General features: G+C 36.2%; 9 protein-coding genes across 9 annotated transcripts; 3 read left to right on the top strand and 6 right to left on the bottom strand.

The window, feature by feature from the left end:
• Positions 1–67: 67 nt before the first annotated feature.
• On the bottom strand, positions 68–775 carry REV7 (Rev7p; the record flags this gene model as incomplete). Its single annotated transcript, XM_003959328.1, has 1 exon — positions 68–775. One exon carries the CDS (start codon positions 773–775, stop codon positions 68–70), a length of 708 nt encoding a protein of 235 aa, XP_003959377.1.
• Positions 776–939: 164 nt separating this feature from the next.
• Positions 940–1,425, bottom strand: TPM2 (tropomyosin TPM2; the record flags this gene model as incomplete). Its single annotated transcript, XM_003959327.1, has 1 exon — positions 940–1,425. One exon carries the CDS (start codon positions 1,423–1,425, stop codon positions 940–942), a length of 486 nt encoding a protein of 161 aa, XP_003959376.1.
• Positions 1,426–1,630: 205 nt separating this feature from the next.
• TMA108 (Tma108p) lies at positions 1,631–4,339 on the bottom strand (the record flags this gene model as incomplete). The annotated part of the gene is made up of 1 exon (XM_003959326.1): positions 1,631–4,339. The coding sequence occupies one exon, from the start codon at positions 4,337–4,339 to the stop codon at positions 1,631–1,633; it is 2,709 nt and encodes a 902-aa protein (XP_003959375.1).
• A 774-nt stretch (positions 4,340–5,113) lies between these two features.
• On the top strand, positions 5,114–6,016 carry OM45 (Om45p; the record flags this gene model as incomplete). Its single annotated transcript, XM_003959325.1, has 1 exon — positions 5,114–6,016. The coding sequence occupies one exon, from the start codon at positions 5,114–5,116 to the stop codon at positions 6,014–6,016; it is 903 nt and encodes a 300-aa protein (XP_003959374.1).
• Positions 6,017–6,719: 703 nt separating this feature from the next.
• On the top strand, positions 6,720–7,592 carry FLX1 (flavin adenine dinucleotide transporter FLX1; the record flags this gene model as incomplete). Its single annotated transcript, XM_003959324.1, has 1 exon — positions 6,720–7,592. The coding sequence occupies one exon, from the start codon at positions 6,720–6,722 to the stop codon at positions 7,590–7,592; it is 873 nt and encodes a 290-aa protein (XP_003959373.1).
• Positions 7,587–8,111, bottom strand: CSM2 (Csm2p; the record flags this gene model as incomplete). Its single annotated transcript, XM_003959323.1, has 1 exon — positions 7,587–8,111. The coding sequence occupies one exon, from the start codon at positions 8,109–8,111 to the stop codon at positions 7,587–7,589; it is 525 nt and encodes a 174-aa protein (XP_003959372.1).
• A 221-nt stretch (positions 8,112–8,332) lies between these two features.
• Positions 8,333–9,718, bottom strand: FKH1 (forkhead family transcription factor FKH1; the record flags this gene model as incomplete). Its single annotated transcript, XM_003959322.1, has 1 exon — positions 8,333–9,718. One exon carries the CDS (start codon positions 9,716–9,718, stop codon positions 8,333–8,335), a length of 1,386 nt encoding a protein of 461 aa, XP_003959371.1.
• A 627-nt stretch (positions 9,719–10,345) lies between these two features.
• On the top strand, positions 10,346–12,892 carry ASG1 (Asg1p; the record flags this gene model as incomplete). Its single annotated transcript, XM_003959321.1, has 1 exon — positions 10,346–12,892. The coding sequence occupies one exon, from the start codon at positions 10,346–10,348 to the stop codon at positions 12,890–12,892; it is 2,547 nt and encodes an 848-aa protein (XP_003959370.1).
• Positions 12,893–13,052: 160 nt separating this feature from the next.
• Positions 13,053–20,267, bottom strand: TAO3 (Tao3p; the record flags this gene model as incomplete). The annotated part of the gene is made up of 1 exon (XM_003959320.1): positions 13,053–20,267. One exon carries the CDS (start codon positions 20,265–20,267, stop codon positions 13,053–13,055), a length of 7,215 nt encoding a protein of 2,404 aa, XP_003959369.1.
• Between the last annotated feature and the right edge of the window lie 329 nt (positions 20,268–20,596).

The raw sequence follows: 20,596 nt of genomic DNA, 5'->3' as shown, positions 1-20,596 counted from the left end.
CTAAGTACAACTACATAATTTTTAATGACAATTTTATTTATAAAGAGGCAAATATAACTACATGATCTTATTCATCATTATCCATATATATGCTGCTTAGAATAGCATTGCCTGATATTAAAGTCTCGTAGAAATTATGTACGATGAAAGGGCCAATATCGCAACCTACAAGAGAAGTCATCTTTATCTTTGGTTGAAAATTACCTGCTTCGTAGTCTTCTTTTGGTAGGTTTTCATCTTCTTGACATTTGGTCCAATTATTTTCTCTATCGAATGCCATCATTTCTTTCTTATCTGTAGTGAATGAGGTAGTTGAGTGACCCAGCTCTAATTCGATGGCATTGATCACAATTTCGAAAACCACACTGCCATCTTTAATCTGTCGTAATTTCTCCAATTTTGAGATCAAACTGTTTAAACTAGATCTGAATTCATCGAAGACTTCACCTTCTGCTGGCATTGAATCATTCTCCACATGTTTAAATTCACTAAAATCCAAGACATATTTCTCCAGACATAGGTTCGTAACAGCATCATTAATACATATGTTGATGCGGTATATATGGCTGAGCTTACTCAGGAGATCATCTATCAACTCTTCAATGTACGACTGTAGGCTTGGATTTCTATTTATGGGAACAAATTGAGGTAAATTGAATGCTTGAAACGTGGTGGAAGTAAAAGTATTCGCAGGGTACACATTTCTATGGTATAAGATGAGATTTATGTAACTTTTCAAATATATCTTGAACCACTTGGCTATCCACTTGTTCATTATAATCAAAGCTTATCTTAGTTATTTAGTCATGTCTTATATATACTTCTATGAATGGTAATTTACTTTTTCTAATATTGATATCAGAACTAAGAGCAGAAAGGAAATAACGTATATGGAAAATTTAGAGTAACGAAACGTGTTGGACTGGTAAGTCCGTTGGCTTATAAATTTTCCAAAGAATTGGCGATTTCGTCCAATTCGTTCTTTGCTTGTAAGTATTGAGATTCTAATTCTTGGTTCTTTTCTTCTAATTGATCCTTTTCATTTTCTAAGGCAACCAATCTCTTTTCTAATTGTTCGACTCTTAAATCAGCATCTCTCAACTTTTCAATTGTTTCCTTTAATTTGGAATCAGTTTCTTCCAAATCATTTTCTAAAGTTTCATTCTTCTTGTTCAAATTTTCATTAGTGGATTGTAAATTGGTAGAATCTTCACCTAATTGCTTAGATTCAGCCAATTGAGATTCCAAATTCTCAACCTCAGTTTCCAATTGTTCGTTCTTGACAGTTAATGACTTGATCTGATTCTCCTTTTCAGTGTTACCTTGTTCCAATTCCTTATATTGATCTTTCAATTCTTCATACTTATCTTGCCATGTTTCAGCTTCCAACTTCAAGTTTTGTAACTTTTCCTTGATCTTATCCATTCTTGCACTAATCAATTATATATATATAGTTCTCTATACAGCCTATTTAACAAATGAATCAAAGTGGAAAGGAGATCCCATGTGATGTGTCTTCTTTTTTCATGTTTATATAAATTCTTGGTTTGATCTCTCAGCAAATTTCGAGAAACGGAAACCCGTATCATGTGACCGCAAAAACATCGAGAAAACAGTTTAAAAGCCTCGATTAGAAGGCGATTTGGTTGAGAATTGTGGCACCAGCTTGCTGTTCGAGGGTCCAGGAGTCCAGCAGAGTGGTGATATCCACTGCAGTGATGTCCTTAAACTGTTCTGCCACTTCGCTGGACCATTTTGCATCGTTTATGAACGCCGAAAGCACAATGGTAAAAATCTGCGAGAATGACTGTGCATCGTGCAATTTGTTGGCCCATTGCTTGTAACTTGACGTAAACCACTTCCAGATCAAGTTGTTCACGTTCCGGGTCTCGTTGTAATGGCAGAGGGAAATTAGCGACAAGGTCACGTCGTTGACGTCCTTGATATCGGAATCGATGAAATTCAACAACTTGGTCACTAGTTCTTCTGTCGAGACGTAGCCTAGACTGCTGAAGAAAGCTGCTTTCATGGAATGTGAATCTTTCAAAAGGCGCATGTGTTCCTTCCATTGTTTGACAGTCTTAACTTGTGTGGTGGTCATCACAATTAGCACGGATTCCAAAAGATCAACGGGAAACTTATTCGTTGAAGAGACATTTTTCAATAAGCTCTTGTAAATTGGTTCACATATGTTGATAGTCTTTTGATTCTTACGTGTTAATCTAATAATCTTGGATACAATCGTTGTCTGGTCGGATGGTACCTCCCTAAGATCGATTTTGTTGATAATAAAACTCTTAAACATCTTAGTACCAAATTTATGGATTTGGTCACGTAACTCTGTCCTCTTAGATTTGTAAACTGCCACTTCCAGCGTTTCTAAAACAGCTAGACATTTCAAAAATGGTATACTATAATTTGATTTCACCATTTCGTCAATTGATTCGAAAGACGAAATGAAACTATTCAATATCTTGAAGAATCCAGTGAAATGGATTGGTAGTTGGTGATTTAAATTACCAATGAAGTTAGACAAGTCTTCGACAATTTTGGATAGATTAAATGAAGAAATTGTTTTGTTTTGTAAACCTTGACAAATTCCAGCATACAAAGAATCTGATTCATACGAAACGTAATAGTAACCTTGTGCATCGTTGTTACAAAGTAAAATCCTATAATCAAGTTTTAATGACCTATCTGTCAATAAAACATGTTTTGTATCGTTTTTACCATCTGGTAATAAAGTAAACAATGGAATATGGTATGGGACGTCTTCGAAATCGGTTTCGTTGACTTCACCACACTCTTTTGAGAAGAATCTATGTTGAACCAATTTAGTCTTTTCATCTTCCGTGGCGGTAACAGAGAGAATTGGTAGCCCTGGTAATCTATTCCAAGAACTGAAATAATTAGCAATATTTTCAGATTTTAGCATAGCACCAACTTCATTAAAAATATCAATAGGCTTTATACTCATATTGTGAAATCTTGGAATGTTTTCAGTCGTAAAAAGATGAGCCAGGGCCTTTTGAAGTAAACTTTCTCCAGTGGTCAATTGTAACGATCTTAATACAGATACGCCTTTGAAATAAGAGTAAGGATTGAAAAGTTCACGGGTTGTACCAGATCCCTTCCCATCAAGTTGCTTCATAATTGAATAATAGCTGTCACGAATACTCTGTGAATTTAAACCTGAATCGTGAACCATAGCAGGCTGAATTTCGCCATAAACATAGTCATTTGAAGTGAAATAGTCTTCCTCATTTTCTGAAATTAAATAGTAAGATAGCCATGTGGCAAATGATTCATTGAATGAAAGAGACTCCCACGAATCAAATGAGATGAAATTACCAACCCATTGATGGACTAATTCGTGAACAATAATTTGGACCATTTGTTTTTTTAAAGCTACATTCTTATCATCAGCTAATAGAAGTAAATTCATATGTGCTGTGATCATACCAAAATTTTCCATGACCATGTCATTTAAGTAAGGTAAAAGAACAAAATCCAATTTTTCCAAATAAGGAATGAAATTATTGAAGTATTTAACCAAGATTGGTAGGTAAGTTTTGACCGTTTCAATGGCAAAAGAAGTAAGACTGACATTCATCGGAGAATTCATGATTACTGGGAAGAATTGCTGTTCCTCATTACCTTCGACAATTTGAGTAATTGGTATTTCAATCTTTATGGTGTCAAATGCACCAAGTGTAAACCCGAATAATGATGTCGTCAGTAGGGGAGTCTTTCTGAAAATAGTCTTAACTTTGCCACTACCTATATCTTCGATGACGTCAATACTTGCAGCTGAGACAGCCTTCATGGTTGCTGATGATATAATGGACAATTCGAAAGTGGTCTTAACAGAGGGCTCATCGACACATGGATAAATTAATCTTGCGAAAGATGGTTGACAATGTGTAGCAATAATATAACCTTTATTATCGGGATGTCTTGCCTTGAAAACGCCCACTGTTTTATCTCCAGGAGAGGCAATATCGTTAATCTTACCTGTGTAACCTAGCTTCAAACGATAAATCTGACATTCTGTTAGTGAGAGAGTATTACCACCATGGTTTCTGAAAATTGCCAATTGTTGGGTGGTATCGTAGGAAACATCTAATTTAGCTTCGTAAGTGCTATTCTCATTGGTAATAGAGGCACTAACGATGGATAAATCACCTGCATGCAGTTTTACTTCATTAAAAATGGTGCCTTTCTCGATGTGGAAAGTTATATCGACAGACCCACTGAAATCGGAACTTTCTGGATCGATGTCCAGTTCTAATTTATAGTTGACTGGTTTACCTGGATTATCCAAAGCTAATAACAGCATTGTTGGGTGCTTCTATCGGGACTATTACTAGAATTATTGCTCGATGACTATATATCTTTTTTTCCAAAGTTGCAGAAACTTCCCACTTGAAAAAGTCCATTAACAGGTCGAGTCAAAACCAATATGACAGCTTATTGCGGAGTGAGTCCCACTAATAGAAGTATGGAGTATTGCCAAGCCTCTTCCGTGGGCATGCCAATTAACATGGAGATTTAGATGGGAAGACCAATCCATACATATATTCGTATGTAATAGACTCTCTGGGCAGGATTCGATGACTGTTCAATAAGTGACTAGCTATCGATTTTTGCCGTATAAACCTTCTGTAGCCTGACCTTGTGAATAATATCCCATACCAAGATACAGTTTACCCATTATGATGTGACTGCTATTCACTTCGCTAGCGTGGAAATGCGATAAGCCTACAAAGACAAGAAACTTCAGATACTAGACAGCTTCAGCAGCCAATACACCGCACCAGTCTGCTAGGGCATTCATCGATGTATCTGTCGTAGCTACAAACGCATGCCATACTGTCCAATTGAAGCTACTCATTCCCATTCAGCTCATCGCATTCGCTGAATGGACTCCAAATAAGCCATTAGTGATGCGGTGTTATGGTCTTTACCATAACACATCATGTAAAACCCAAGTACCCTTTAAAGGACTAGCTGATATTCGCAGAGCCTTGTATATAAACGTTGGTTAGTAAAGGTCTTACGTAGTGTATAACATCTGTCATTGAAATGGGAACAAATATAGGAGAAACACAGCATGCCTTTACAATTATTTGAGTCTACTTTGACTGCTGTTGCAGTATCATCACTTTATTCATTCTTATATAGACCTTCAACTTTTGAGAAAGATACTAGATACAGGAAAAATTGGCTGAACCTGATAGTTTCTGGTGTGGCTAGCGATACGAAGATCTTATTCAATACAGTGACGTTCCAATATAAGCCCATAGCCAGACATGTAGAGGAGAAAACTGGTGAAATCCAGGATGAAGCCAAAGACAAGAAGAGGGAAATATTGCATTGGTGGAATAAGAAGATTCCAGAAGCTAATAACATAGACAAGGTAGCGGAGCAAAGTGTTTATGGATGGGGGGAGAATGCGCAGGAATTTGGCAGAGAACTCTCTCATGAAAAGGATCTATTTAGGCCTGGAGAGCCATCGAGACCACAACGAACATTGGATGAAATAAAGAAGATAAGAAATAAAGGATGGTTTTCATTCGATGGTCCTGAGCAGGAGGAATCTATTGCTAAGGGTACCGTACGTGGACTCGAAGGCTGGGGTGAAAATGCTGCACAGTTTGCCAATGACGAATATGAAGATGTCAAATGGCAGATATTGCATTCAAGAAACAGAGCCAAAGAAAATGTGGACAGTGCATTAAATAACTTGAACAAATACAAAGACGAAAAAAAGGAGGAGGCCAGACACTGGTGGAATTTTGGATTGAGCAAGAAGGATAAAGCCTATGAGAATGCAAGCAACGAGTATCACGATGCTAAGAGAAATTTTGAAGAATGGAACAACGAGGCCCAGAAATCCTTCTGGCATAACACCGACAAGACAGCCAGAAAGACACAGGAAGTCCTGGACTCAGCCCATGGAGCTGTGAACGACAAACTGGGCCAACTCAGAGATTACTCAAAGGATAACAAGTAAGTACGGGTTATATAATATACGTTTTAAACATAATATTTGTTTGCTGCAAACAGCTGCCAAAAAAAAGTTAGGGCTTCTCATTGGCAGGTGGCCCCCACTGGGCCAGTTCATTAGACTCGCTCTTGGAAGAACCATAAACCACAATTATACAGCATTACCTCAACACTACACTTCTCACGATAGATAGAGTTCTCTTCACCAAGCTCATTCCAGCAGCCAAATTGGCACCTTTTCTACTTTCTCGATGAGCTGGAAATTTTTTTTCTTGAATATAAAAAGGCCCAATTATTTTTCCAAAAATCGATGAGTTGATATCCATTCCTTTCCATTTAGAATGGTATCATCAAGCTCAAGATTATTGAATAAGGCTATTCAATAGTAATAAAATGAGAAGTTAGATGCAAAAATTTTCTTATCTAAGCATGGGTTGCTTGCTGGATTGCTAAATGATCCAAGAAAGCTAAATCTCATAGCTGATACATATCTAAATTTATCGATTTATTACTTGTAATTGACAAAAATATCAACATGATGAATAATATTATACTGCGTTATCGTATTGAATGGGGTAGTTTAAGTACTATTCCCAAGGAAACCAATTTTAACAATTTATTCTGATATGAAAAATTTCTTGATTAAATAACTTTCTTGTAAAATAAATACCACTCATTTTTGTAAGCTTCTAGACAAGTAATATTCCTCAATGGAGAACAGACATGGATCTAGGCAGTTAGTACCTCTGGAGAAGGAGGTGATATCTGGTATTTCATCCGCTTTTATTACTTCTTTTGTCGTGCATCCACTCGATCTAGTCAAATTAAGATTACAATTATTGCCTGTACAGAAACCAACTCCTAGACTGAACACCTATCGTTACGTGCTGAGGAGCTTGTTTAAAGATAACAAGGGGATCAGTGCATTATATAGAGGACTTGGCATAAATCTAATTGGTAATTCTGTAGCATGGGGGCTCTATTTTGGGTTTTATAGATTCTCAAAAGATTTTTTGAAGCAAAATACTAATTTCAATAATGACTCTTTAATTTATTTAACTTCTGGTACCATGAGTGGTCTAATCACTTCGTTGTTAACGAACCCAATATGGGTGATAAAGACTAGAATGATGGCCACTAATAGATCGCAGGCCATCTCGAATCGTACTATCTTAAGTTCTGTGAAATCTATCATTAAAAATGAAAGTTATAAGTCTTTCTCAAAAGGGTTACTACCTTCACTGTTGAGTGTGTCACAAGGTGGTATATATTTCATGGTTTATGATACAATCAAGAAGAAATATGGTTTGGAGAATGATTTCAAGAACTATCAAATAATATTGACATCTTCCTGTAGTAAAATGGTGTCTGTATCAATTGTTTACCCATTACAAGTGATTAAATCGAACTTACAGAGTCCGCAGGGAAGGAATTTTCATTCTTCGATGAAATTAATGGCACAAATTTACAATTTAAATGGTTTGCATGGTTTGTATAGTGGATTAGCAACAAACTTATTCAAGGCTATTCCAACAACTTGTTTAACTTTCTGTCTGTATGAGAACTTTAAATATATTCTATAATTCAATATCTGCATAGTACTTAGACGTAAACTCGTATATTCCATTGGACGATTCAGTTTTGAGCTTCTTTCTCTTAGGTACTGGTACACTACCAGTTCGATTCAGTACCAGCGTCTTCAATTTACCACCAGAATATGATCCTCGTACCCTAAGAAAGACCATTTTCAGTAGCTCATGCGCTTGTGAAGAATCATTAAATGAACTGTTCCTGAACATGATATCGAGACCATTAATAACTATCAATCGTATCTTTTCAGTATTTTCAATTATTTTCTTGACAATATTATATAATTCTTGCATGTTTAAACTCGTTGTGATAATTATATTATCGTACACTCTTTTATTATCCTCATTTGCTGGAACCAAGTTTTGAAATTCCATCAGTGGGAATGAATTTACAGCATCGATGTAATGTAAAATCGTATTTTCTTCTTTCAGAAAATCGCAAATCAGTTGACTAACAGTGGTATTTTTGAAGGTCGTCCATATTGTTACGTTTTTTAAACCATTGAGGTTCATATCTGACCCAATCCCTATCAAGAAGTATCAAATTGAATCTTTTTCCATTATCATATACATACGCTAACATTACATTTTTTTTTTCTAAGTTCTTACATAAATAATAATTCTACAACTATACACATGAACCCTATGTAACTCGTTATCATTAAACTCTATATCTTGTATCATTATTAGGCTCTCTCAAACATTCTCTCGTCAATAGAACTAGCAAACTGACTTCAAATGCCGTATGCACTCCCATTTTCATCTTGCCCTGAAGTCATTATCTGAGTATGTACTTTTTTCGGTACGTTTTCTTCTTGTAAAGGTTTTTCACCTGGAAGTTCGTTGAATTTTGACATATGTAAGAATAATTGTCTATCGACAGATGCATTTTTCTTTAATTTGGAGATTTTACCACTTGACCATCTTTTTAAGAAATCTGTTTTAAATGATTCATTAATTCTCCATTTCATCCCTTTTCCAGACTCGTGTGGCTTCCTTGGAACTTTTTCAAACGCAGGATTCAATGATAAATTATGTCTAACTGAATTTTGCCAACCGATATTTGTCGTCTTATAATATTCGTGGGTATTTTCAATGAATTTATATATATCTGATAGTGAAATGATTCCTTCAGGTGATGATAGTATAGCTTGCGTGATCAATGTTGCATATGACGCACTTGGTTTCCCACTCTTACTATTGCTGATTTTAAACTTATTTGACGATATTGGGTTGCTCATTATATTGGACGCCATATTGGAATTATTATGCGACATTGTCGCCGTCGGAGGAGGAAATACTGAAAGGGTTTGAGTAAGTGGTCCAGAGGGACTTTGGATAGCATTATTGAAAATGGATTCATCAGGTCCCTCATTATTATTGCCATCTTCATTTTTCATGGGTCCAGTGGAACCATTTTCCTGCAGATGGAAGGTGATGTATCCTAATTGTTTCTGTTTCTTGACATATTCTGAATTGTTTATTATAGCACATAATAATTTATTGTTATTACCACTGAGGCCGTACATGGTAACTAATTTGGGTATTAAGGTAGTTATGACTTCATAGGGCACTACTGGCTCCTGATCTGGTAATATGAACATCATCTGCACACCGCCAACATCTATAATATCACCAGACTTCAAATCCACTGGTTCTGCATTCTTACCAGCTTTTACTCTCTTAAAATTTATCTTAGCACCGTTACGTCCAGGGACGAGTAATTGCCAAAATCCTGTGACTCTATTAAAAGTGATGGTCGCATGTTTTCTGGAGACAATTTTTGCGGGCCCAAGATCAATATCGATCAGTCCAGTAGCTATGGGGTTCAAATGATCTGGCTGAGTCGCTTGGTCATTCAATACATTATTCATTAAATTGAAAGTGTCAGTGTTTCTTCCCAGAGTAACCTGTAACGATTTCACGTAAAATGTCCACTCTTTCCCCGATATTTTAGCATAAGCCTGCACTTCGGAACTTACTGTCTTTCTATTTGAGTATAATTTTGAAACAAACGGATCTTCTTCAGAGGTTGATAAAATCGATATAATCGAATTGATCAGTCCTAATCGGTCCTCCACAGAGTACTGATCCAAGTCAATATCGCCATATTTCACCATCCCCTTCTACAGTTCAAAGATATCTACTTCCTATGGCTCCAGGAATTGGTTTTGCAACTAGAGTTGCCCATTCATCTCAAATTGAAAACCTCTGGTGAAATTTTTTTAGATATTTTTTGTTTACAAACAAAAAAAATGCAGTAAGAGACAGCGACCAAAAAGCAATGGGCCGGATATCCCGAAAAGGAAGACGGGGCTCCACAGCTGTTATGGGGTCTTAAGAGCTTGGCGAATAAGCCCATCTTAATTCTGATATGTGAATATACAATGTGAATTCAAAATGTGCAAGAATAGAAGCTTTTTTGATAAATTTGGCAAATTTTTGGAAATTTTGATGCCCTAATTTAAAATTTCTAGAATCGTTGGTCGGAAATTGAAACCCTATATTATTTTCTTTTATAACCCTAGGGTTGAATTGTTTTTGGGCAGTTCGGGCCCGGGTTTCGTGAAAAGTTTTGTATCAACTAGTAAGCAAAAACGCATCTAATTGGCACATCCTAATACATACAATCCATCTCTATAATACAATTCTTTCCCATTTAGCAGTGATAGTGAGTAGGCAAGTGTGTTCGTGAATATTTTGATAGTCTAGGACTGTAGTTGTTTATTTCGCTTTCAGCAGTAGAAATGCCAGAACAACAGCAACAACAAGTGAAAAGAAGGAGAGTCACAAGAGCTTGCGATGAGTGTAGGAAGAAGAAGGTTAAATGTGATGGTCAGCAGCCCTGTATTCACTGTACTGTGTATTCCTATGAGTGTACCTACAACCAGCCAAGCAAGCGGACAAATAGTTCAGTCACCGGTAGCATGAGTGCTACAAACATCTCGTCACAAAATATGTTATCCACTTTGAATATTCAGTCAGGTAGCGCTGCATCTTCCGCAGGGACTAGAAAGTATAATACCAAAAGTTCTAAGTTACAACATCAAATTGATAGATACAGACAATTGTTCAACGAAATGTTGCCGGGAATGCCATCAGATATTAATACAGTTGATATTCCAACATTTATACAAATTTTGAGGAATTTTAAAGGAAACTCTAACAGTTTTCTCGATGACGTTGTGAAAGAGTATCGTCTAATTGTAGACAATGAATCTGAACAGACGGCATCCCTACAATCGCCAACTTATTCGAGCCCTGATCCCTTACATAGAAGTACAAGTACCGCAAGTGTTAACGGTATTGCTCTAGAAAGAAGTGTTACGCCTCAATCAATAGGACGAGAAATCAAAATTATTTTGCCCCCAAAACCAATTGCTTTACAGTTTGTTTACAACACTTGGCACTCGTGTTTTGTACTTCTGAGAATTTATCATAGGCCATCATTTTTGAAGCAATTGGATGAATTGTACGAAACTGATCCTCATAATTATACTGTAGAACAAATGAAATTCTTGCCCTTATGCTATTCAACCATGGCAGTAGGTGCTCTGTTCTCCAAATCGACTATTAGCAAAAATAATTATACCAAAGGACAAGATGATAAAAACAAATTCTTACAAGATGAAGGTTATAAATACTTCATTGCTGCTAGAAAACTTATAGACATTACTAATACTCGTGATCTCAATTCGATACAGACCGTACTGATGCTTTTCATCTTTTTGCAGTGTTCGGCCCGTCTATCGAGTTGTTATACATATATTGGTGTAGCCATGAGAAGTGTGCTGAGAGAAGGGTATCACAGAGCTTCGGATCCAAATGATCCTAATATCAATCCAATTGAACTGGAAATGAAAAAAAGACTGTTCTATAATGTTTACAAAATGGACATTTACATCAATGCTATGTTGGGATTGCCAAGGTCTTTAAGGGTTGAGGATTTTGACCAAACTTTACCAATAGAGTTGTCTGACGAGAATATTACTGCAGAAGGTTACTTTTATGAGAGACAAAAAGGTGAGCTCTCTAGCATTGCAATTTCTAACCAACACACCAAACTGATAATGGTATTTGATACAATTGTCAGTGAACTTTACCCTTTGAAAAAGACCAACAATATGATTTCACATGAAACTGTTACAAGACTGGAGGCTAAACTGACGGAATGGGTAGATAATCTACCAGTAGAATTGAGACCTACCACAGATGCTATCCCACCAAAATATGAAAGAGCAAATAAACTGTTGCAGCTATCATTTTTACATGTTCAAATTATTCTTTATAGACCGTTCATCCACTATCTGTCCAGAAATTTTACTTCAACTGTAAAACCAGATAAATTATCTTTGGAACGAGCCAGGAATTCTCTAACGGTAGCAAGAACCGTGATAAGAATGGCTCAGGAATTAATAAATAAAAATTTAATTTCTGGTTCGTACTGGTACGCGAACTATACTATTTTTTATTCAGTTGCCGGCTTGTTGTTTTACATACACGAAGCTGAACTTCCGGACAGAGAAAGTGCAAAGGAATATTACGAAATTCTCAAGGATGCTGAACAAGGCAGGAACATCCTAATGCAATTAAAAGATACGAGTATGGCAGCTAATAGAACTTATAACATTTTGAATAAGTTATTTGAAAAATTGAATGCAAGGACGATACAATTGTCAATGACTCATAAGTCACCCTATGAGGCACAGGCATCAATTTTGAGCTCTAATCTTAATGCTGAAAACAATAACATGGAGTCTTTAGTGAATATGAGTCCGCAGACCAATTCCACTAATGGTGCTGCGGATATAGACACTAACTACAATTTTGACAATTTCATAAAAAACCTGAATTCCTCTTCCCCATCACAGGCTTCGGTTGCTCCTGTTATGTCTAATCTTTCGATTGAAAATATTGCTTCAAACGATGGTAATGGCCGTTTAAGCAGTTTAGAAAATGATGACGAAGAGAGCTCCACATCTAAAAGTATTCCTATCGAAAGCATGTTCATTAAACAGAACTCTAGAGATGATAACATTAACGATAGAAAGATATATGGGTTGGATCAAGCTTCAAATCTCCCTTATGACGCCTTTAAGAATAACGGCGAGAATGATAACACTGGGGCTATCAAAAATGTTGAAGCGCTTAGCAAAGAAGATAGAGAGAAATTTGCTCTGCTCAATTCGAACAGTGATATACTAAATGTCTTTGATGAACTAGATACCCAGTTATTTGGCAAGTATGTCAGAAACCCGCTGCCTTTGCCTGATGATACCAGTCCGGCAAACTGAAAAAATTTTGTTCTACTTGAATGAATTTTCTCTATAATATCGTTCATGGTCCACCCTTTGTTTATATAGTTATATTAATGATTAATGATTAATTATTGAATGTTATTTTGATATCCTTTAGTAAATGTTATATAGTAATATTCTACTGAAGTACAGTTTACTAAAAACGAGGTAAATGATAGTGTTTTTGATGCCTTCCCTGTCTGTTTGCACTTTTAGTCGATTTTTTATTTTCAACTACAGAGGAATATAGGGGCGGGGTGTTCATGCTCAATATAGCAGAGCTTCTAGTGGGAGTACGTGTAGCTTGTTCACTTCCTCTATAAAATAAAGGATTATTCAGAACACTTGTTCTTTGATAATTATTTTCAGGTCCCGAGACATCACGACTCATATTTGTAGCAAAAGAATCCGCAAGATACTTCTTAAAAGAAACACTTGAGGGAGTTCGTGATAAACTTCTATTAAGAATAACAGACACCTTTTTGTCGTATAATTGAGGCGCTGATTCTAAATTCAAAGTATGATCTGTATTGGTGGTATCGATGGAATCTGATCTGTCATGTGGTAGGCCTAACTGGAAATTTGGGGACGTTGGCACTGGTGACGTTTCCTTGGTGAAAAAACTGTCCAGATTATCCAATTCTGCCCACATATGGCTTAGCGAAGCATCTTCCTCTTCGGGGACACGGAAAGAATCGACTGTATCAATCCTTCCTAAAGCGTAGTCTCCATCGGCATGGAATTCAACAATTTCATCAATATTATCCTGGTCTTCTGAAGCATCCTTGATAATGCTGCTATTTTTACAAGACATAAACACTGTATGGACATTATGTCGGGTTGTGGCAGCTGTCATAGTTGGCATTGGGATGGACCAGCCACTTTCTTCAGGTAAACCAAAGAGTGTTGTGGTAACCGTGCTGTTGTTTTTCACGTCATTATTACCCATACTTATCCTCAACACGTCCTTATCCATTTTACTCCCAGAGACGTTAGGAACATAATCTAAGACCTCTAAAGCTTGCATCTCATATGAAGTCAAAAGAAGTCTCAATAATGGAGAAATCAAATCAGCCCCAACACCAGTAAATTCTGGTCTTGTCAAGTCCACGAGAGGAAAGACATACTTCAAAATTTCCATCGTTTGGATTTTAATCCAATCTAATTCATTCAGCAATAAACCTAATAGAAAAATCAGTGCTTGTGCAGAATACTGTGGAAAATAATTTCTAGAAATAAAACTTACGACCTGACTCATAAAATCTTTTTTGGATCTAAATTTGTCCTTTGCCAAGGAATCTATTAATCTTGAAAGGGATGGTTGGTTGTTGGCATCCGAGAGAACAATTAATGCCTTTGTTGCGTCCTGAATAGATAAAAAATCTTTGTGGTCCATTGCGTTTAGAAATCTCGGAAGATTGGCAATCAAAGCAAAGAAAAGACGAGATTCCGGGTCTGCTATAATCCTGCTGTCCTTCAGTAAGTTCAATTTATCCAAACATTTGAGTGTGATATCTAAAGAATTACTTGATCTCAGGCCCGTCATAGTAATTTGTTGTAACCCATCAAAGCGTCCTTCCCAGTTAGAGGGAAATGTGGCAACAAGGCACTGTACGGTATCAGGAGAGTCTAAATCAATTTTTGATATGAACTTGGTCACACAGGATAGGGATTCTATGAATTCTTGCTCATGTACACTACTCATACATGCAATAATTGACCAAAATAATTGAGGGAAACTAATTAAATCTGTAGAATCTAATTCTGCCATTATCGCATTCAGGGTCATTAGAATCTGCATTGCAAAACCTTGGATATCAGGGTTATCGTCAGATATTGTATTGGAGAGTCTATGAAGCATGTCTCTTAACATATCTTGGTCAATAAATGTCAGTAAAGACCTGAATACCTGAAATGACCGACATGCAATGTGACGAACTGAGCATGTAGTTGCCCATTTCAAAGCTACTTTTTGCCACAAATTTTGAAGATCTTCTACTGCCGCAAAAATACTTATGATATTTCTTACTAAAGGATCCATTGACTTGGGAGACCTCGCCCCTTTCTTGTCTTTCACTAAATTGTCGTAAGACCAAAGGAGTTGCTTATTTCTTAATATGTTGACAGTACTTTCTGATTTTTCATGTGTTGGGGAAAGACCGAATATCAAGTTACAAATTATTCTAGAAGCACTCTCTTGAACTAAAGGTATGTAATGATCTAATAAACAAATAGAAATGTGCAACAGGGTTGGCAGCTTCATCTTTACCGATTCATTAGCATCTGTTAATAAGTTAACCAAAAAGATTATGGAAAGCTGGGCCTTTGAGAAGACAACTTGCTTTCCAGTATAATTTAAGCGCTCCCAAATATTTGCAATAAAATAATCCTTAGTATTTTTGTCCACTGGTCCAGTAATGTTATGGTTCGTGTTTGGAATCATTGATTTTGGCTCAAGATTGTCTAAAAGCGTATCAAGTAAGCCTATGCTACCAGGAACGTTTGCAAGATATAGAACAACATCTCTTGCTTTCTGCACAAAAGCAGGGTTCCGGCGTTGAATAGCCGTTTCAATGATATACTCTAAAGAAACATATGTGTTCTGGAATGAATTTCCTTTCCCTAGAGATATCCAAATCTGTTCTACTTCTTTAGGCAGCCTATTATTCAAATCTATCGTAATATGAAATAAATTGTTCAATACCATATACGTCTCCAAATCATCTATTGATTTCATGGTAAACTTATTGACCCATGGAACCATCAACACCAGAAGGTCCCTTTTTATTTCAAATGGAAATAGGTCCAATATCCTCACTAAGCTTGAAAATATCCTTAAACACAGTTCTTGAGACAGTAATTCAGCGAAAATAGTCGATATTTCTTTGGCGGTCGACTTATATACACTCTTGGAGGAATTTGCTAATCGTTCTTTGAAAACCTTGGTGTACGAAGAATTGTGTAGTTTGGTTTCTACTGCAGATAACAGATCAACGGCGTAAGTTCTCGTGTCTTCCTTATCGGATACCAACCCATACAACCCCAAAGAAACGAGCTCGTCTTCATCCAAAATAAGATCATCCAGATTTAATACCGATTTACACAGGGTGATATAATAAAGTACCGCAACAGATGGAGAGTCGTGCTGTGATATACACTGTACAGCGACGTCTTTGAAAAGTTGTGAGTTTTCTCTATTTTTTTCCAACAGGTTTTCTAAAGCTCGAACACCCAAATTTTTTACTGTTTCATTCTGAGAATTAAATAAGGACTCGATCCAAGATAGCAGACCCTTGATGTCGAAAGAAACTATTACAGGTATGTTTGACGAATTATTCAATTTTTTTGTGATCGGATCAGAACACAGGATAACCATCGCCTCCAATATAATTGTCTCTAGCCTATTTTTCTGAAACTCAATACCTGCTGTGATAGCTGTCTTGTCTCTATTAGACTCAGTGTTGTTTATCATATGAGCATACCTCATCGTAGATATGGAAGCATATTCGCCGTAGCCACACCAATACTTCAAATAGTTGAATGATGATACTCGAGCCTCAAATGGAAAGAGTTCCTCCATTAGCGGATGCTCGCGAATTGCAGAGTAGTAATGTAGTAATAATTCGGCAAAATAACTTCTTAACTGCTGGTATTCAAACGAGACCTGGACGAAGTCCTGTTCCAAAAAGGTCTTAGTATGTCTCAAGAATTCGGATAATCTTCTTAAAATCCAGTCATCCTCTAAAACAATAGATTCCTTCAAAAATCTGGATAATATAGTTAAAATATGGAACATTTCGACTCTTTTCTGATTATCAGAATTGCCGTCTTTCCAGCTAATTAAAAAATGGTCTATACTTTCAATGAATGTTTTGTAGATATTGATATTCATCGAACTTAAGCCAGATATAATTGCCTCCTTGATTATGGGATGCTTGGAGCTTAATAAAGGTAACACCATTTTAAAAATTGATCTTGCGGATTTTATTTTTTGGTGTTGGACGGTAAAGATTTGCTGACTCTTCTTTCTACCATGTTGCTTGATAGTAACCGGTATGTGCAATTTTTGATCATTTGTTGAAGTCAACGAGGTACAAGCTGAAACAAGGTACAGTTTCCATTGGTGTATAATAGTTTCTGGAAGCGCCCTTGAGGGTTTGTATTCGGTGTCATTAGCGATACGTAAAACTATTTCGTGCATCTGGACAAGTCGAATGCAAACAAGTGATCTACAAAGAGCCATAGTCATAGGGCATGATTTGAAAATACTAATCAAAAGTTTTGGAAACGCTCTTTGCCAAAGTGCCCCATCAACACCGTAAGAAGATTCACTGACATTAATCAGTAAACCCTTTCTATATCTGGAATTCAGCTTTGATAGTCTCGATTTTTCTGCCACACTCAAGGACGCTTTGTGCAAACCAATCAAATATATTATATTAGCTTCATTTAGTAAATCTATCAACCTATTGCCTCTATCAGCCGCAAAATGGAGTGAAGATGATCTTGAATGGCTATTATTGTTATAGTTATGTGATAATTTTTCAGTTTTTTCCACCATAGCCTCATCAAACCTTGATATGATCTTTAGTATCTGAATTGCGAGCTTTCTCACACTAACATCATGTGAACAAAGGAAAAATAAACCATTTCCCTCAATTTCTTCGATAACTGTAATGGTATTTTTCCATTCAAGTCTCTCGGTTTCAGAAGCATCATCAGGTGTACTGTCTGTCTTCATTAGCTGAATCCCATCCAAACCAATAACCTTTTTCTTTTCTTCGGTCTTATATGATTGAAATTCTTCTAACCAACACTCTAATAACTCTACGTAAAGTTCTAAAAGTTTTTTATACTCATTAGACGCCAAATATGAAGTATTATAACTTGATTGTGTCTTTTCATCAAAATCAAATGAGTATTTGGCAAACCACGTTATAAAAGTATAAGGATTCTTTTTGGATGCCAGCGCCTTTAAAGAGAGTTTACAACTATTTTCGATCAACAAATTGGCATGTACAGCGTTCCTTGATAAAATTTCGATACTTGATTTATAAGAAATTTTCTTTGAAATCGTCATACAGCAAGGAATGGTCTCAATAATTGTAGCGAATAACAAAATATTCAAATTCTTCCTCTGAATATTGTTGTCACTCTCATTGTTAAAGCCAAAAGAAAAAGCGCCAAAAGTGGTAGATGGATGTTTAAGATGTAAATTTTCCGGTGACCATACTTCAGACCCGATATTCGAATCCAATAACAAAAATAACCTATTCAGATACGCACAGATTTCCTCGTGATACGAGACCAGCGTTTCATTTTTCATTGCTGAGATGCTGTTCAAATCTACCTCGTAGTATCTTGAATCTCCTTGTGGAAAGTTAGGTCTTTCTGTAGTCATCAATAGTCCTTTGTAAGTGTTAATTGCCAGAATTAATCTATCATAATTAACATTCTCGAGTGTTGTCCCATTGAATGACTGCCTTAACAAAGGTATCAAAGCTGTTTCTACTAAAAAGGTAGGGTGTAAAAATCCAATTGAAACTAGAGCATCAGTTAAGGGATTTATTAGTCCTAGATCAGTTGTTAACCAATTTTCCTTTTTCTTTGTTGGTAAATATAACCTCATTAATTCTGTGAGTGTTCTTGTTGTATTATTTAAGGTCTCTGGACATCTATAAAGATAAACCCAAACTAGTCTTGATAAACCTACTGAGAAAATTATACGTTCGTCTAGATTTTTAGTTTTTATTTTGCTAGCGTTTACTTCAATTATATTAATCCAGTTTTCTGTGAAAATTGATGGAGGTGATGCACACAAAATTGAAACCATTAGTTTAAATCCGTTTGCCCAATATTTGGAATCTGATTTTAGCTTTTTTGCACATTCCAAAAGAAGCTCCATGGCCTCTATCCATGTAGGGTGGTTAACTTCAGCACTTAAAGAACCAGCTAAAGGCAGTAATAGTTGATTTATTACTTCTGCGTAAGCTAATCTAACTGTCAAACTTTCCGTTCTTGCAAAAAATTTTGATAAACTTTTAATAAAATCAGCAGTCTCTTCGAACTTATCCAATGGATAGTTTTTTAAACGAATGTATCTCATTCCAAGTATTAACAAATGTATATTAGGTTCCATTTCTTCACTGATATGACTAGGCATTTTTTCTAAATCTGCAATAAATCTGTCACTTACAGAAAGGAAGTTCTTTTCAGACATGCAACCCAATAATTCCGCGAATGAATTCCAATTTGAAGATTTAATCAAGCTTGAAGAGATTGAAAATGGGTCAGTTGTTTTTAGCTGTGTGAATATTATTTCTTCTAACTTATCATTAAGGTCGTCATTTACGTCTTCAGGTGATTGTTTAACAATTTCAATCAAAACACGACATAGAATGTAAATACTTATTAATGACTTTCTATCAGCTTGTAATGCAAGGGTTTTCTCTTTTTCGATACTTTGCTGAAGTTGTAGTAGTTTTGGGTTATCATTTGATGTTTTATAAAGTTTTGCAGAAATGGATCGCCTTGGGACACTTGCACTTATGCTACCACTACTTGAAGGAGTTGTTGGGGAAGCGGCTGATGAGAATGATGGATTATTTGCTCTAATATTATATTCCTTGATCAGAGTTTGAACATGTTCAGCTGCTGAATTGGCAGATTCAGATTTTGATTTCCTCCAAAACATCATTGCATCTATCACAGGCTTTGGTTTCTTTCTTGCGATATGACCTAGAGACTCAATGATTGTGTCAAAACTGGGATCAACACCTTCGCCTAAAATGTCTATAATTGGAGGTTCCGGATTTGATGGATGTTGTAAACAAAGATTTAACTTACTTTCAGCATGTCTAACAAATTTCGTGAATAATATATGTAATGCATACTCCGAAGGACTTTTCCAATCTGTTGCCATTTGTTGCCTTAAATTAACAACGTATTCTTCTTCTATCGGTTTATTTACTGAATCTGTGGGAGTGAAGGATTTTTCCACTGGTATATTTAGTTCTGTTTTAGGATGGTTGTGGAAGTCATCATTATTGATCATGGGAGTGAGAGGAACTGTATTTTCCAGAGGTATAGACTGTGGTTTCTGCTCTGAAACAGATCGTATCTTCTGGCCTCCTATCTCTAATGGAGATGGAATATCTATCACAGGAAACTTGGACTCCGTAACAGGAGGATCATTCGAAGGAAAATAAGCATGGTCTTGAGCAAAAGAGTTGGAACGCATTATATTTCCCTCAGTATTGTCATTTATGTCGGAAATAAGTAGGTCTCTGGACTGTCCTTCAATGTTATTTTTAGTTTCATTGCTATCATCGATGTTACCACTTTGAGGAGGAAAAGTGAAACCAGTATTCATTATTATTTTCTTACTAGGCCTATAAATATGTGGGTTATGAATACCAGATTATTGATATGCTACTGTGGTTCAGGTAACTTCTTGTATGATGTAAGGCTGTGATGGTTATTATTTTCAGTTATATCAGCTTACCTCTTCAACATTGTTTTTTTTCTTGATCTCTATGGAAACTGTCAAGGCGAGGTTTTTTGCCCTAAGTTTGTATGAATGGATGCCCTTCACCTTGAAGAAGTCTGGAATTGAATAGGCGTAGCCACTGTAGTGAGAGATTTTATGGTTGAATGTGTGTGATGCACAGCGTAGATGTGGCGAATCGACGTAAATGACCA

Source organism: Kazachstania africana, chromosome 10 (genome assembly GCF_000304475.1).
Source record: "Kazachstania africana CBS 2517 chromosome 10, complete genome".
NCBI lineage: Eukaryota > Fungi > Ascomycota > Saccharomycetes > Saccharomycetales > Saccharomycetaceae > Kazachstania > Kazachstania africana.
This window is presented reverse-complemented; position numbering and strand designations above follow the sequence as displayed.